Source organism: Diplotaxodon limnothrissa, linkage group LG4, assembly GCF_057381915.1.
Source record: "Diplotaxodon limnothrissa isolate DT_005_m linkage group LG4, D_limnothrissa_male_GT1.1, whole genome shotgun sequence".
Classification (NCBI taxonomy): Eukaryota; Metazoa; Chordata; class Actinopteri; order Cichliformes; family Cichlidae; genus Diplotaxodon; species Diplotaxodon limnothrissa.
The window spans coordinates 13,107,972-13,121,865 of record NC_140599.1 but is presented as its reverse complement, the minus strand read 5'-3'; the positions used below and the strand labels follow the sequence as shown (position 1 = coordinate 13,121,865).

The 13,894-nt window shown below is 41.7% G+C and overlaps 1 protein-coding gene across 1 annotated transcript in view; it reads left to right on the top strand.

The window, feature by feature from the left end:
* The first annotated feature begins 2,039 nt into the window (after positions 1 to 2,039).
* LOC146633419 (protein kinase C beta type) overlaps positions 2,040 to 13,894 on the top strand; it is a 92,806-nt gene continuing 80,951 nt past the window's right edge. Inside the window, exons 1-2 of the mRNA XM_085352224.1 lie at positions 2,040 to 2,439; positions 3,672 to 3,703. Of these exons, the coding sequence (XP_085208350.1) occupies positions 2,261 to 2,439; positions 3,672 to 3,703 (211 nt within the window). The 5' untranslated portion in view covers positions 2,040 to 2,260. The remainder of the gene's footprint in view (positions 2,440 to 3,671; positions 3,704 to 13,894) is intronic.

Genomic DNA, 13,894 nt, shown 5'->3' with positions numbered 1-13,894 from the left:
CCTGTTTTTGTGACATTATCTGGCATTTTCAGAGAATCCCACATACTGTACACTATAACAAACGCTGGGGGGGAAACAGAGCCAGTAGACTTCATGTGTTCATGGGTGGATACATTTTGAAAAGTCCCATTTCTGATGACACAGTGAAGTGAGGCTAATTGACAAGTCAGGTGTTTTCTCCTTTTGTTTCTGTAGTTATTGATGCTAAACTATTAACAGTGTTTTTAGTTGTTTTTTTCCCAGGAAATAACTGTCACAGTATGACTTTACAGCTAGGTCAGAGGACTAATCCATATCCATATCCCTCACTCACTAATAGCCCTTTTCCACTAGTACCTACTTCATTGGCTTGACTCGATGTTGTGTTTTTAGAGTTTTCCATTAGGTGGTGGTCCCTGGTACCAGGTACTTTTTTAGTACCTACTCGGCCATGATTTCAAATGATCTGAGTCAATCTGAAACTGTGACATCAACAGACTGCATGCCACCAATTGGATAGTCAGTGGCATCACCCGATGAGCCACGAGAGCAGCTCCTTCACGAAAGCCAAACTGCCATTTTTGAAACTGGCCGAGCCGAGTAGGTACCAGTGAGGAAGGGCTATAATTTTCTTTCGGGGGGCAGAGCCTCCAGCTTTCAGGCCCCTCTTCTGTGGTTCATTTTCCAGTTTGGATTTTGGAGACAGACAGTCTCTACTTTTAAGATTAGACTTAAAACTTTGCTTTTTAATAAGGTTTGTAGTGGTGGCTGGATTAGCTGACTCTGAATTCTCCCATAGTTATACTGCTAAAACCAGGACTGTTGTCTCAAAAATCTTGATTCCTTTAGATTATTGTCATGCTCTATTTTCTTGTCTGTAAAGCGTCTATGAATCGCCTCCAGTCAGTCCAGAATGCTGCTGCAAGGCTTCTAACTCACACTCATAAATGCTCTCACATGACCCCATTGTTAAAGATTTAGATATCAGTTTAAAACCTTGATTCTTACTTTGTTTGGAACAGCTTACCTCTCTCTCTCCTTTTAAAAAACACCTGCAAACACATCTGTTCAGACAGGCATTTGTGTAATGCTTCAGGGTTTTGTGTTGTTTTGATTTTGTGTTTATTTCACTAGGTTTTTAATACCTTTGTAAAGCACTTTGTGACAGCTTCTGGTCTAGAAAAGTGCTATATACTTACATGCTATATACATGTAAGTAAACTTTATTTTAATGCTATGCTGCAATAGGCTTGGGTTGGTGTGGGAGTCTCATGATGCACTAAGTGAATTTTTACACCTATAGTTAATTCACTCTGATCCAAATCAGTTGATGGGTTTGTAAACGTGTAGCTATTCCCTGTGTTTGTTTGTTTGTTTTTTCACACAGAGGAATCCAAGTAAGGTCCAAGTAAACCAAAATCCACTTACTGGCCAGATGTGTCTGGGGCGGGAGCAGCAAACGTAGAGGAAGCAGGTTCTATGTTCAGGACTATAAGAGGCCACAGATAATTTACATTCATTTCATGGCTAGTTGCTAGCCTGGGGTTGTTTTGGTCCACGCCAATTACTGTGTTCACGCCTGTACTAACCAGAGTTTTATTTAAACAAACTGAGCACTGCAGGCGTGAAAACACTCTTAGTGTTTCTTCTTCACTTCCTCACTATCTGCAGTTAAAATCTTGTTATTATTATCCACAGCCTGTCTTTGGTCTTTTGCACATGACTGCCCACCCTTATAACAGAATCGTCTTCCCTTCAAAAGGGAGTTTTTCCTTCCCACTGTCGCCAAATGTGTTTTCTTTGCATTATTGTCGGGTGTTTATCATACAGTATAAGTGCCTATATAAACAGAGGTGAACTTAACTAAATTGAACACCATTTCTATTTCAGATTAGTTAAAGCGCGCTGCTTCTATTGGAGCTGCCACAGCAAATGAGATAATGTTAATAGTTGACGTCCCTCTCCCTCTCTCGCTCGCTCGCTCTCTCTGCTGTCAGAGCGCTTTGAAGAAAAAAGGAGGAAGCAGAGGGGAGGCAGTGTAGCGGCAGCCGTCTGCTCAACCGGAGGACAAGACAACTTAATCAGAGAAGGAAAAAAATAACCAAACTACCGAAAACTATCCATAAGCTGGTCCCAGCACCGCCGACAACACCTCCTCTCGGAACAACCCACGAAAGAAAGACTTTCCGCCTCTCCAGAGAGCGTCTGTTTCTGGCACCTGCAACTTGAGGTAGTTCATTTCCAACAACCATTAAGGCAGCTGCTTGAAAACACCGGGAGAATGGCAGACTCGGCGGCGGCCAACAGTGATGGGGAGGACGGACCCCGCGAGCCTATGCGGGGCTTCGCGCGCCAGGGAGCTCTCCGGCAGAAGAACGTGCACGAGGTGAAGGACCACAAATTCATCGCGCGCTTCTTCAAGCAGCCCACCTTCTGCAGCCACTGCACCGACTTCATCTGGTGAGGAGCTGGAACAGGGATGGACCTAGAGTTCATATTTATTTATTTTTTTAAAAAGAAAAAGTATTTAACTTAAGTCACTGCTTGTGTTGGTGCTGTTAAAGAAGACGGTAAATCCATTTACTGTGTACAGATAAGGCACTTTTTATTTATATAGGCTAAGTGAGTGGTGCAAAAGAAGGAATAAAAGGTAGGGATAAATAAAGTAGGGACAGAAGAATCGGTATCATGATGTATGCTGTTTTTTTTAAAGGAAGAAGAAGTGGGAGGTGGACTTGATTTAGTTCTCGCAAAAATAAAGACCGATTTCCGTCTTATTTTTGTACTTGTAGATACTATATGCGTTAGGTAGGGCAGAAAGGAAGCTAGAGAAATATATGTGGGTAGCTCTAAAGTTTTTTTTTTTATATAAAAAGAATAGCTGCAGACCACTGTTTGATGCTATCAAGTAGGCAGAGGAACTGAGAGAAAAGAAAGCAGGAAAAGAAAAAAGAGGAAGGAATGAAGCGCTGCCAGCACTGATAACCTGAGTGGTAACAAGAAAGTGTTGCCCTGACACAAGTCCAGCCTTCCGCCTCCTCCCACTCCTTCTCTTCCGCCTGCAGTTTCTTCTGTCAGTCACCTGTGCAGACAGGTCACCCTGCAGCCCCCCCGGGGTTTACTAGACCGTGAGCCCCATACTCCAGGGCTATTTATTATCTGTTCCCTAAAGCGTTTTAAATTTGTCAATGGCCAGATGATGATCGTCTATCTATCTATCTAGGTCAATAAGCACAATGATAAAAGAACAATGGGAGCACCAAGTGATTTCAGGCCCTGAGAGATTATCTATTTCTAGTCACTGTATGAAAATCAGCTGGCCTGGGTGTGTGTTTGTGTGTTTATGCATGTGTGTGTCCACCTGTGGGAATCTCAGCGTTTCACATACCACTGACTAGGTGTGGTGTTTGTCAGTGTCAGCATGTAACCTCAGTACCTGCCCAGCAAACTGTTTACATGATAATTAAACGACCTCTGTGCTTGCAAACCTCACTGCTGTATGTGTGTGCATGTGTGTGGTTGTGTGTGTGCTATTTTGGGCAGAAACATAATTTTAAACGTTTGCTTCCATGGAGATATCTTAAGGTTAAGCGATTAGGTTTCAGTTTCTGTTCAGTTTTTTTCCTTTTCTGTGTGTGTGTGTGTGTGCGGATGCACATTTTAACTTCTCTGTGTGCTTGTTCTCTTCACAGGGGTTTTGGGAAGCAGGGATTTCAGTGTCAAGGTAGGACAATTAAATACACACGCACACATTATTTGTCACCGATCTACTGAATCTGAATTGAAAACTTTGTCACCCCTTCCTCTCTTCTGTTCAACTTTACCTTTTTCTTATTTCTGCCTGTCTCATCTTACAAGCTCCCTTTTTTCCATCTACCCTTTTCTCCTGGGTTTTCATTTTCCTTTCCTAGAGTAAGAGAAAATCCCAAGCTCTTGTTTGTGAAGGAAACGTCCACTGAAGAAAGTAACAGCAGTTTTTCATTGAAACAACAACAACAAAAAAAAACCCCAAAAGAAAATAGGAACTTGGTAAAGATATAAGTGGTACAGTGCATTATATTTTTTGCACCATTTCCAAAGCTCATTTGTCAGGTAAAAACTAGCTCAACAGGCCGGCCAGCCTCCCTGGTGTGCAGCTAATCAAAGGCACAGCAGTCTAAAGTCCTAGTATGTTGGGATTTCATGAGAGCAAAGAATAACACCTCGACCCTTTGGGAGTAAAAATAAAATCTGATGAACAGAATAAGCGGGCAAAGATAATTTTGACATTTTAAAGTATGTCATCTTTGTTGAAAATGTCCAATTTTCTGTGTAAACAAAGCTGCAGACTTGGCTTCTCTTTTAAATAGAATAACCTAGAACTGTGTTTCTGCTTCTTCATTTCAGTGGGGAAAAGATATGTAGACAGCAGGAAGGTGATCTAGACTCATGAAATATGTCCTTGCAGACTCTCACCAGAAAAAAAACAACCTTTTGTCACGTTTTGTCGTATGTCTGCATCAGAAAAAGTATGTAATTTTGTGCCATTTGACTTGTCACACTGGAAAAAAAACCCTCCTCAAAGCAAGAGAGTAATGAATTGGCCTTATTTACGACCTTCTATGTTGAGGTTGACATTTGAATTATATGCAAAAAAAAAAGGCACTTTTCTTTCCTCTCTCATCCCTCCCTGCCAGTTTTGTCCCTCATCCTCACTTTGTCCGTCGTCTCCTAGTGTACTGTGGACAGACTCTGTGTCCGAGTTTGCAGCCTTTGCCACAGGAAATGATATAAACGACCACAGGAACGTGGCAAAAATGTGGAGGTGCTTTTTTGGCATTTATATTTTTCAATTTGTTTGAAGTCTGTGTTTTGTTTTTTTTTTCCACTGTATTAACTGCCAACTGGATGCTCAAGGATTTTCACGTCTCCTAGCAACAGTGAAACATTCAGACGCAGCCCTCTATATGCTGTGGGATGGAAGAGGTGTGCTTTAGCATAGCAGCAGGTTATCTGGTAATTGTCCCATGTGTGTATGTAACGGGTCAATATCATCCGTGCTGCTTGTTGGAAGAAATGTTGCACTGCAGGAGCCCCTAAACGCCTCTGGAGAGGAAGGAGTGTGTGTGCTGCAAACACCTGTGTGTCCTGATACCAGAGCTGGGAGGAGATTAGTGGCTAAATGGATGATTATAAAAGGAAAAGATTTATCTAATGGAAAATATCATGGATGCGTGTTGTTGTGAGTGAGAACTCATCGTTAGTTTGCACTTTCCTCCTTGGAAAAGTGTGTGGGTGTTTTTGTGTGTCCTGAGTTGCTCTCTGACCCTTTTGTCCGTCTGGAACAGGGTATCACTTCCTTAGAGCTCGGGGAGAAAGGGAATTCCTCCGCAAGGTCACACGCACTCATACACGCATGAAACACATCCGCTCACTGGCAGTGAGGTAAGGGATCAGTGTTTAGGTTGCGTCTTGGCCTTGCGTGGTCGTGCTTCTTTGACAGACGCGCAAAAACATGCAGTTTTAGAAGATTCAGAAGGAGAGAGCTCATGTGAATGAAGACAAGTATACCAGTCACAGTGACTACACGTTTTTTTTTTAGAGAAATGGTTTTTATGGCTCTCAAAGATAAATCACTATAGACCACAGTGGACAAGTTAGTTATAAGGACCCAGAATTGGCCCAGCAAAGACCCCAATAAAGCCCACAGGTTGGGTTTGGAAAATGTGAAAGAGGGCATAAATTTTGGATTTTTCCTGCCCATGAAAATATTCTAAGGAGCTTGGAAAGAAAGGAATCCTCAAATTATTATGACCTGGATGACTGAAAACCTACACAGACCCATGAAAAGTAATTAAATTATGGATTTCTGTGATTTTACACATTGCTCCTTACAAATTAAGCTCAAAGAGTCATGCTGACACATTTATTTCATTTGCAACACCAGCATTTCTTTACTTTACCTGTTGAAATTCTTTGTCTTATATTAAATATCTCACTGATTAAAGGCGTAATTAAACATCTCACACTGACACTGGAGTTTCACTGGTGCGGCCCACATAAGAACAAAGCGGGCTTTATAAAAGGAGTTTGACATTCCCGGTCTACACGGTGTGTATGAATCGATCTCCTGCTTCCATTTTTATGATTGATCGCTGTGATTTTCTTTTTCTCCTCTCGACTCCTTTGTTCACCTGTTCCTCACCTCGTGATTCTCGTCTCACAGACTGTCTGACCCTTGAACATTTATCTCCATATGATATGGAGGGTTTGCAGATATTATATATGCCTGTTTATTGCTGCAAAGCAGATGGTCAGATGACAATCAAAGAATGAGAATAGAGAGTGTAGCTGGTTTTAAAGAACAGCAGGCAGCAGCTTGCGGTGGTATTTATGATAACGAAGGATGTGGTATAGAGTCTGCGTCACAAATGATCAGATGTTTGGATGTTAGTTGGGGGGAGAGAAATGATATGCATCACTATCATTTCTCTCCCCCCATTAGCAAAGATAACTTTAAGTGCTTTTCGGCATTTAGCTGTTGTTTGTTGTTAACACATTATCAGAAGCGACTGGTTAGGGAAAGCTATCGTTAACAACATCAATTGGAACTGAAACTACCACCAGTGTTAGCACAAAGCTCCCTAAAAAATTCTCGACTCTCTTTTTTTGAGAACTGCATTTGAATGACAATTCAATAAGATTTGCATTATTTCCCAAATAATGTTTATATTTAATCTCAGTCAGCATCGTAATACAGCACCACGTAGTTACTGGACTGGTAGCACTGGTTGTGAGTGCAGTGCCAGTGCCAGTCTCAGCTGTGCTTTGTTGTGATGATAGTTGTGACATGTTTGTTGTCGGTGAGTGTGACGGCTGATTTAGACTTATGCTGTGAATTTTCTTGGGCCTACAGCATGACCTACTTGTGCTTGCGCTGGTGCATTACGTGTTACCAACCATGTGGTTGTGTCCTGGTGGTGCCAGCTATGATACAAAATAAAATGCTGGGACTTTTTGTCCTCGTACCTCACATCCATTCTGATAGTTTTAGCAATCTCTTTCCAGGAATTTCTTGATATTTGTGAGCCCTTATATTAATCCTATGATTGTTATAACTCATAAATTCAAAAACTGTGGTGTAAAAGTAGCCAGAAATGCACAGGAGTATGTCAGGTTACATCGTAGGTTACAGAGGGGTTTGAGGTTGCAATGTAGCTTTCCTGCTGAAGCATAAATCCCCAGGTAGGATTTCAGAGGGCTTGCAGATTATAAAAAAATTATAAAGTTCATAAAAATACAGTTAAAAGTTCCAAATTGTTGCCCCTCCTTCTCATTTTTCAAAGCCGTCCAGTTTGACACCCTGCTCTAAAAGCAGCTGCGGACAAAGAACCGAAAAAGAGCTGTGCAGGCAGCCAAAGGGGAAGTAAAGAACATATTTAAAAAATTAAAATGAGAAGTAGACAAAATGAGTTGCATATTTTATTTAAGGTCAGCAAGTGCAAAGGTTTGTTTTTCTCTGTTTTATGTCACTTTATAACTACATAAGCATGAAATGGTTTGGAAGTTATTTAATCTCTCAGTTATGGTAATGGCTTATCAGGAAAACCCAAAAGAGTTCAAATACTCTCTGTAAGCTACTGTCCTCTTCTGGGAATGCTGAAGTTATTTTCCATAGAGCAGATTAGTCAGTAGGTGGTAGTTTTGTGTATGCTGATCTCTTACCTGGAAGACAGGACTGATACCTCTACCGAAGCCACATTCACCCATTCACACAAGTGCTTTCTTCTTGTTTAAGCTTCTCAGTGCTTTCCTATGGAGGCATCGGATGCATTAGAGAGCTGGGGCAACTCGGGTTGCCCAAGGATATTTGGCTTGCAGGGATCGAACCACCAACCTTGCGTTTAGCAGATGACCTGCTCTACCTCCTGAGCTACAGTAACCCCTACTTTCACCTAAACCTGTCTGCTAAAGTTCGCTCAGGTCTGAGTGATTTAAATTTCATCCTCAGATGGTGAACGTTAGTGTCTGTTGGGACGTCCAGGTACCTCATTTAGCCGACATCCTGCTTCACAGTCCAGGACTCTTGTCTGACAAGTGAATCCAATGCAAACATGCCTTAAACCTGTGGTCTTATTAATTAATTTCTATTAATAAATTAAATAAAACTTATTTATATGACTTAATGGTCAGCAGAGGGCGACTGCCATAACTGCAAAAAGATGTACGTTATGTACGATTATTGGAAAATAACCTTAAATTCTCACCTAATTTATTGCCTTTGTACACACTCTCCTTATGTGCTTATGATATAAATTGCCTGTCTTAAATCTTATTTAACACAGCATAGTGTTCATCTTGTAAATCAAAGAGCTCAATACAGCAGGCTTTGCTTTAGGGCAGGATTACCTTGTGATTGACAAGCCGCTGGCTTGTTACCCTCAGTTTCTCAGTGACATCAACCTCTTGCTTGTCAGGCCAACAAAACAAAAAACAAGACAGCAGTAGCCAAATTGCCAGAGCGGAGGGTTCATGGTGGAAGTTCACAAACCACATTACTGTGGTTATGCTCAGTCAGCTCAAGCTGCTGACTGTGCCCTGGCCCCTCATTGTTGTCTATCAGCTCTCGGCAAATGTAGACGAATATCCAAATTTCCCAGAGCCTAAATTTAAGTTAAATCCAATTAAGCCCAATTCCACGTTTTGTCCAACAGCAGTCCAAGCCCCAGAGATTTTGAGTTCGTCATCATGAAGGTAGAGTCAGGGTGAATCGATTATAAACAGACTTGTAGTAACAGACACAGGCTGATGAGACAAATAGAGCGTACAGTATTTTTTAATTCTTGTTTGTTTGTTTTTTGCTTTTTTCCTATGACTATTAATAAAGAATTAAACACCAAGGCACTCCCATCTGTTGGAATTGCAGCTAATATTACTGCACACATGAATAAAGAGGCTGGTTCTGTTTTGCATTTTGTGCGTCTCGGTATCAAGTGTTGCGGGTTGGAGCAGCTGACTGCCTCGGTAGTGTTGCTGCTGTAAACAATAAACTGTAATGCCTCAGTGGGATTCTGCCGTTTTGTTGTCCATACACTAGAGAGACTGTGGGATTCAAAGGGCAGCAGCAGCTTGTGTTATGCAATGTGGTATTTCTAAGAAGCGCGCTTCCACGTTTGTGCGATTTTTGAGCGTATTCCCTACTTCTTTGAGTCGGGAGTGAGTGTGCATGCACGTGCCTCGTGTTCCATTTAATAAGCTGGTGAGCACTTATTTCCTTAATGGCTGCTTGTGCAAAACTGTGCCTGTGCTAATGCTTCCATGTGATTGGTTTCTGCTTGTGTGTGTGTGTGTCTACACGTGTTCCTAAATGAGCATGTTAATAATGAGTAGGGTTTCAGTTTGTAACAGGCTGTTGAGTATCTTCCACTGTTTCCTCACAGACTTAATGGACAAATTATCCCTTTGGAGAGCTCGAGAGGGGTGGAAGGGACAGTGAGTGGCAGGAAGTGTGGTAAACATTGCAACTAGGGGAATAAGGAGGGAAAGACAGAGAATTAGATGGAGAACAGAGAAAACGGCTGAAAGGATGGAAGATAAGCATGATGAGATGAGAAGGGTGGAGGCAGAAGCAAAGAAAGGCATAATGAAGAAGTGGGGGTGGAATTCATAGAGGGAAGAGAAGGAGTCAGGAAAGGGGGAGACAGTGAGTGGGAAGGGCGTAGGAAGAGGAGGACTGTGTGTTTGCAGGGGGGGAAAGTATGAAATATTTAGTTATCCTTCAGTTTTTGTAATAATGAAACCTATCAAGAATATACCGTACTCACTTGAAGACATGAAGCTAAGGCCAAAAGAAAGAGGAATTTATAAAGATAGAGGAAGGATAAATTAGCACAGATATAGAGGAGACGCACACCAAGTTCTGCATAATTTATTTAATGTTTATATTTAGCGTCCCGTATGTAATCATTTTGCAATGTGACGCCTGGATACACACACTGCTGTGCTATTTGTGTTGCTGATGATATCATTAAGTCAAAAGTGAGGTTTTTTGTGTGCGTTTGATTTGAAAGAATCTGCTCTGAATAAAGAGAACTGCAAAGAGGTAAAATGGTCTGGTTCTGCACTAATCTACTCTAAAAAAAAAAGTGGAATCAATTAAACCAGCGCAAATGGTTGAAAATGAGAGAAAAAGGTATGCTGGAATGACACTCCAGCAGATAGGTGGGAGATATTTTTTGCCAGGCAGAGAAGATAATGGACAGGGAAGAAGAGGTAGAAAAGAGGTGAGAGAGAGAGGGAAGATGAAATGGTGTAGGCACAGAGTGTAGATTGCACTTAAAACAAGCCCATAAAGGTGTTGTTTGCTGCAGCTATTAGCGCTTTTCAAACGGGGAAAAAAATGTATATAAAAAGCACCATTCAAGGGCTCTATTCAAGCTTCCCTTTGACTCATGCCGTCTTTTGTGCGCGAGTTTAACCGAGTGGTCTCTGGCTTTCACCATCTACCATAAAGCTGTTGTTGGGCACGGTGCCCGCAGTTCTTCTGGAATCACATAATACGTCTTCTGGCTTTTCATGAGTCTGTTCAGGTTCAAATGACTTAGTGAATATTTGCAAACACCAGTGTCTGTCGGCTATGGCGAATGCAGCTCAGGTGCTTCTGCAACTCCAACCTGTGTGGGTGGGAGGTCTCGGGATCTGCAACCTGCCTCCTACACACAGACACACACATATGCACACACGCGCACATATAAAAACACTGGGTTTTCATGCACGGACACGGATGAGCACGCGTCGCGTTGATGGTGAGATCACTGAGATCCTGCATGAACGAAAGTGGTTAAGAACATCTGTAATCCAGTGTGCTGTTTTTTCCTCCGTTAAGCCCTGTAGACGCCAACATTTTCTTTTCACCTACAGGTCTTTCCTCTCTAACTCACATCCTGTGCATTCATTTTTATTCCTCCCCTACTTACACATATCTCTAGCTTTCCGTGGTCCTTCTTTGCCCGTGTTGCTCCTTGTGTCTACTAGTCCTCCCTCTCTACCCCCCACCTCTTTCTCTATCTCCCCTTCTTCTCTCAAGTGGCTGTGTGCTGGAAGCTGTGGGCTTTGATGCTTTTATAAATAGCAAAAGTGTTCCACTGAGAGTACCAACAAATAGGATGGATGAATGGATGGATAGGTGGATGGATGGAGGGGGGAAGTGGTGAAAAGGGGTTGGAAGAGGAGGGAGGGCTGAACGCGTGGGAGTGTGAAGGGAGAACGGTGGAAATCAGCAGAATAAAGGTAAGGTTTAAAAAGTGACAGAGGCCGAGGTGTTTTTGTCGAGATAGTGGAATGAAGTGATCGAGCGTAAAAGACGCGTACCATTTTCAAGAGTTTCCTGTTATATAACACTATTGTGCGGGCTCTTGTGCCATGCCTCTGTAGTGGGTATAGCTCTGAAAGCGAGCCACAGTCGACTTATTGATAGGGCCAAAAATATTGCAGCATTATAGTGCATTGATTTCTCCATCATTCCCCTGTGTTATTCAGACACAACAAGCTTGCTTCCTAAACAGCTTAAGCCCATGGCACACTGCAACATAATATGAATCATATGTTTTAGGTGGGAAGTCTCACTCGGCTTATTGCTACTGGAGAAGATGCTGTTTTTTATTTTTATTTTATTTTATCGAATTTTATTCTACTACTGCATTTATTTTGACTCCCGAGAATAAAGCGTTTGTGTCCAACATAGGTGTAAATGTAAATACAGGAACAGAAAACATGTTGAAAGAGTGAATTCACCAAGTGGTTATACGCGTGTTGTCATAATCATATCAACATTTATTGACTTTAAGAGGAGTAGTGCTGCTCAGATGTTTACATTTGAACACAGGAAATGCACAGAGGCTAAAGTCTTTTTAATTTGCTGTTTGAAATTTTTAGTTTCAGTTTTTCACTTGCAGTTTGGTAACTTTTGCACCCTAAGACCATGCTTGTAGTAAGTGTTCTCACGTAGTCATTTCACTGTAACACCCAGTATGTTTCCTCCCATGACTTCCTCTTCTCAGTTTTAAAGTTGAGCACATTAAAGAACCGACATGTGCGTGCGCGTGTGTGTGTGTGTGTGTGTGTGCACGCGCGCATCTACCAATGTGTGAACATATCTGAGAGTGTGTTTCATGTCAGCATGTGTGTGTACCACTGCATGTTCAGTTTTATACAGAATAAGAGAGAAAGTCAAGAAGCTGAGCTTAAAATTGTGGTTTTTCATCAGCCCGTCAGAGGTGGCTATCTGCTGTATCTCTGTGAGTGCACATGTTATTCCACAGGTGTGCGTGTCTGTGTGTGCGTGTGTGAAACAAAGTCTAATTTTACTTGCCACTGAGGACTAGCTCCTTTTGCTCTGATCCACTTTCACACATCAAGTCTCTGATCACTGAGAGTGTGTTTGTTTGTATTAGTGTGTGTCTGTGTGTGCTCGTACTCACTTTCAGTTACACATTGACAGACGATCTCCTTCAGGGCTTGGTTGTCCTTGCTGCTGACATTTGCGGCAATTCTACACCCGTTGCCACGGTGACACCTTGGAGCCATATCAGGGCAAACCAGACAGTCCATGTGGGTCAGTCTTGTTTGACATCTTAAACAAAAAAGAGACTGGACAGTGTGTACACAGTACCCACAGTACTTCCTCTTTAGATTTGCAAAATAAACGAAGCAGCTTCATGGAAACATTGCAGCACTTTTGTGGTGGTTACTAGAGGTGGGAATCACCGAACACTCCACGATATGATGTTATCATGAAACATCACTCACAATACAATATTACTGCAATTTCTAACAGTATTACTGTTCATTTTTAACTGCAGTTTTTGCGATATGCTGAACAACTTTTCTGCTCTGTAAGAATATAACCAGTACAACCAGTTGGCAGCCTGTTGAGTCAAGCCTCCTGGAGTTGTGCTCATTGACAAAGACTTATTCAGACTGATGTGCATTTAGAAATTAGACAATAATTATTTGCAAACCTCCAACAAGCTCTCTGAGAGTGACTGCAGAAAGGTTGCAATCACATTGCAATCAAAAATGTTGTGAGTGAGCAATACATTCAGGCTCGGGGCAACCATGTAGTCAACACAAGGTGCAATTGGTTGCCGAATGTGAAAAAATTCAACTCAATCACCAGGTAGATATCAGGTTTTTTCTAGCTTGCTTTGAATTAGGAGGTAGCTTTGTGAACATTAGTGTGTTAGATGGTTTTTCAGTTAAATCTTTTGCTAATTTGACGTCATCTCAGAATGGCTGTGCATGACATGAGCTCTGTTATTTGTAGTATTTCCACAGTATTTAATTTATTTAATAAAGTACTGAAATTTGGTGTCCCTGCCTCCTGCGTGACCTTTGACCTTTGGCACCACAGTTCTTCCTTTAGTGTCACCTGGTGTAGTTTTCCTTTTGTTGTCGTTTTATAAGTAAATGTCAGACAAAAATCTAATCAGCTCATCAGCGTCATCTGAAATGTGTGCTAGCACAATGTTAGCATGCATAGAACATTATAACCATATGCCTAAAAGTGGATAGAGGTTTCTTGTGCCATCAGAGTAGCTCTAACCCACTGGGACATTGGCTCTCTTTAGGTTGTCCTGTGGTGACTGGCACTTGGACATTGAAAAGGGGAACCTTTATTAATCCTTTATTAATGTAGATTGTGGACTTTCTAAACATGCTCAATCAGGTCAGCTTCTTCCTGTGTGGAGATTTACAAAACACATAAGGATGAATGGTTTTATTGGAATTATGCTTCAGCATCACCTTGGAGTGAATCCTTCTGTCATGCGTGCTACCTGAACATGATTTTACAGGCAACTGATCAAATAAAAGTTAAGCATGCTCTTATTGCTGTAACACAAATGTGTTTGCTAAGTCTTTCCACCCAATTTACTGC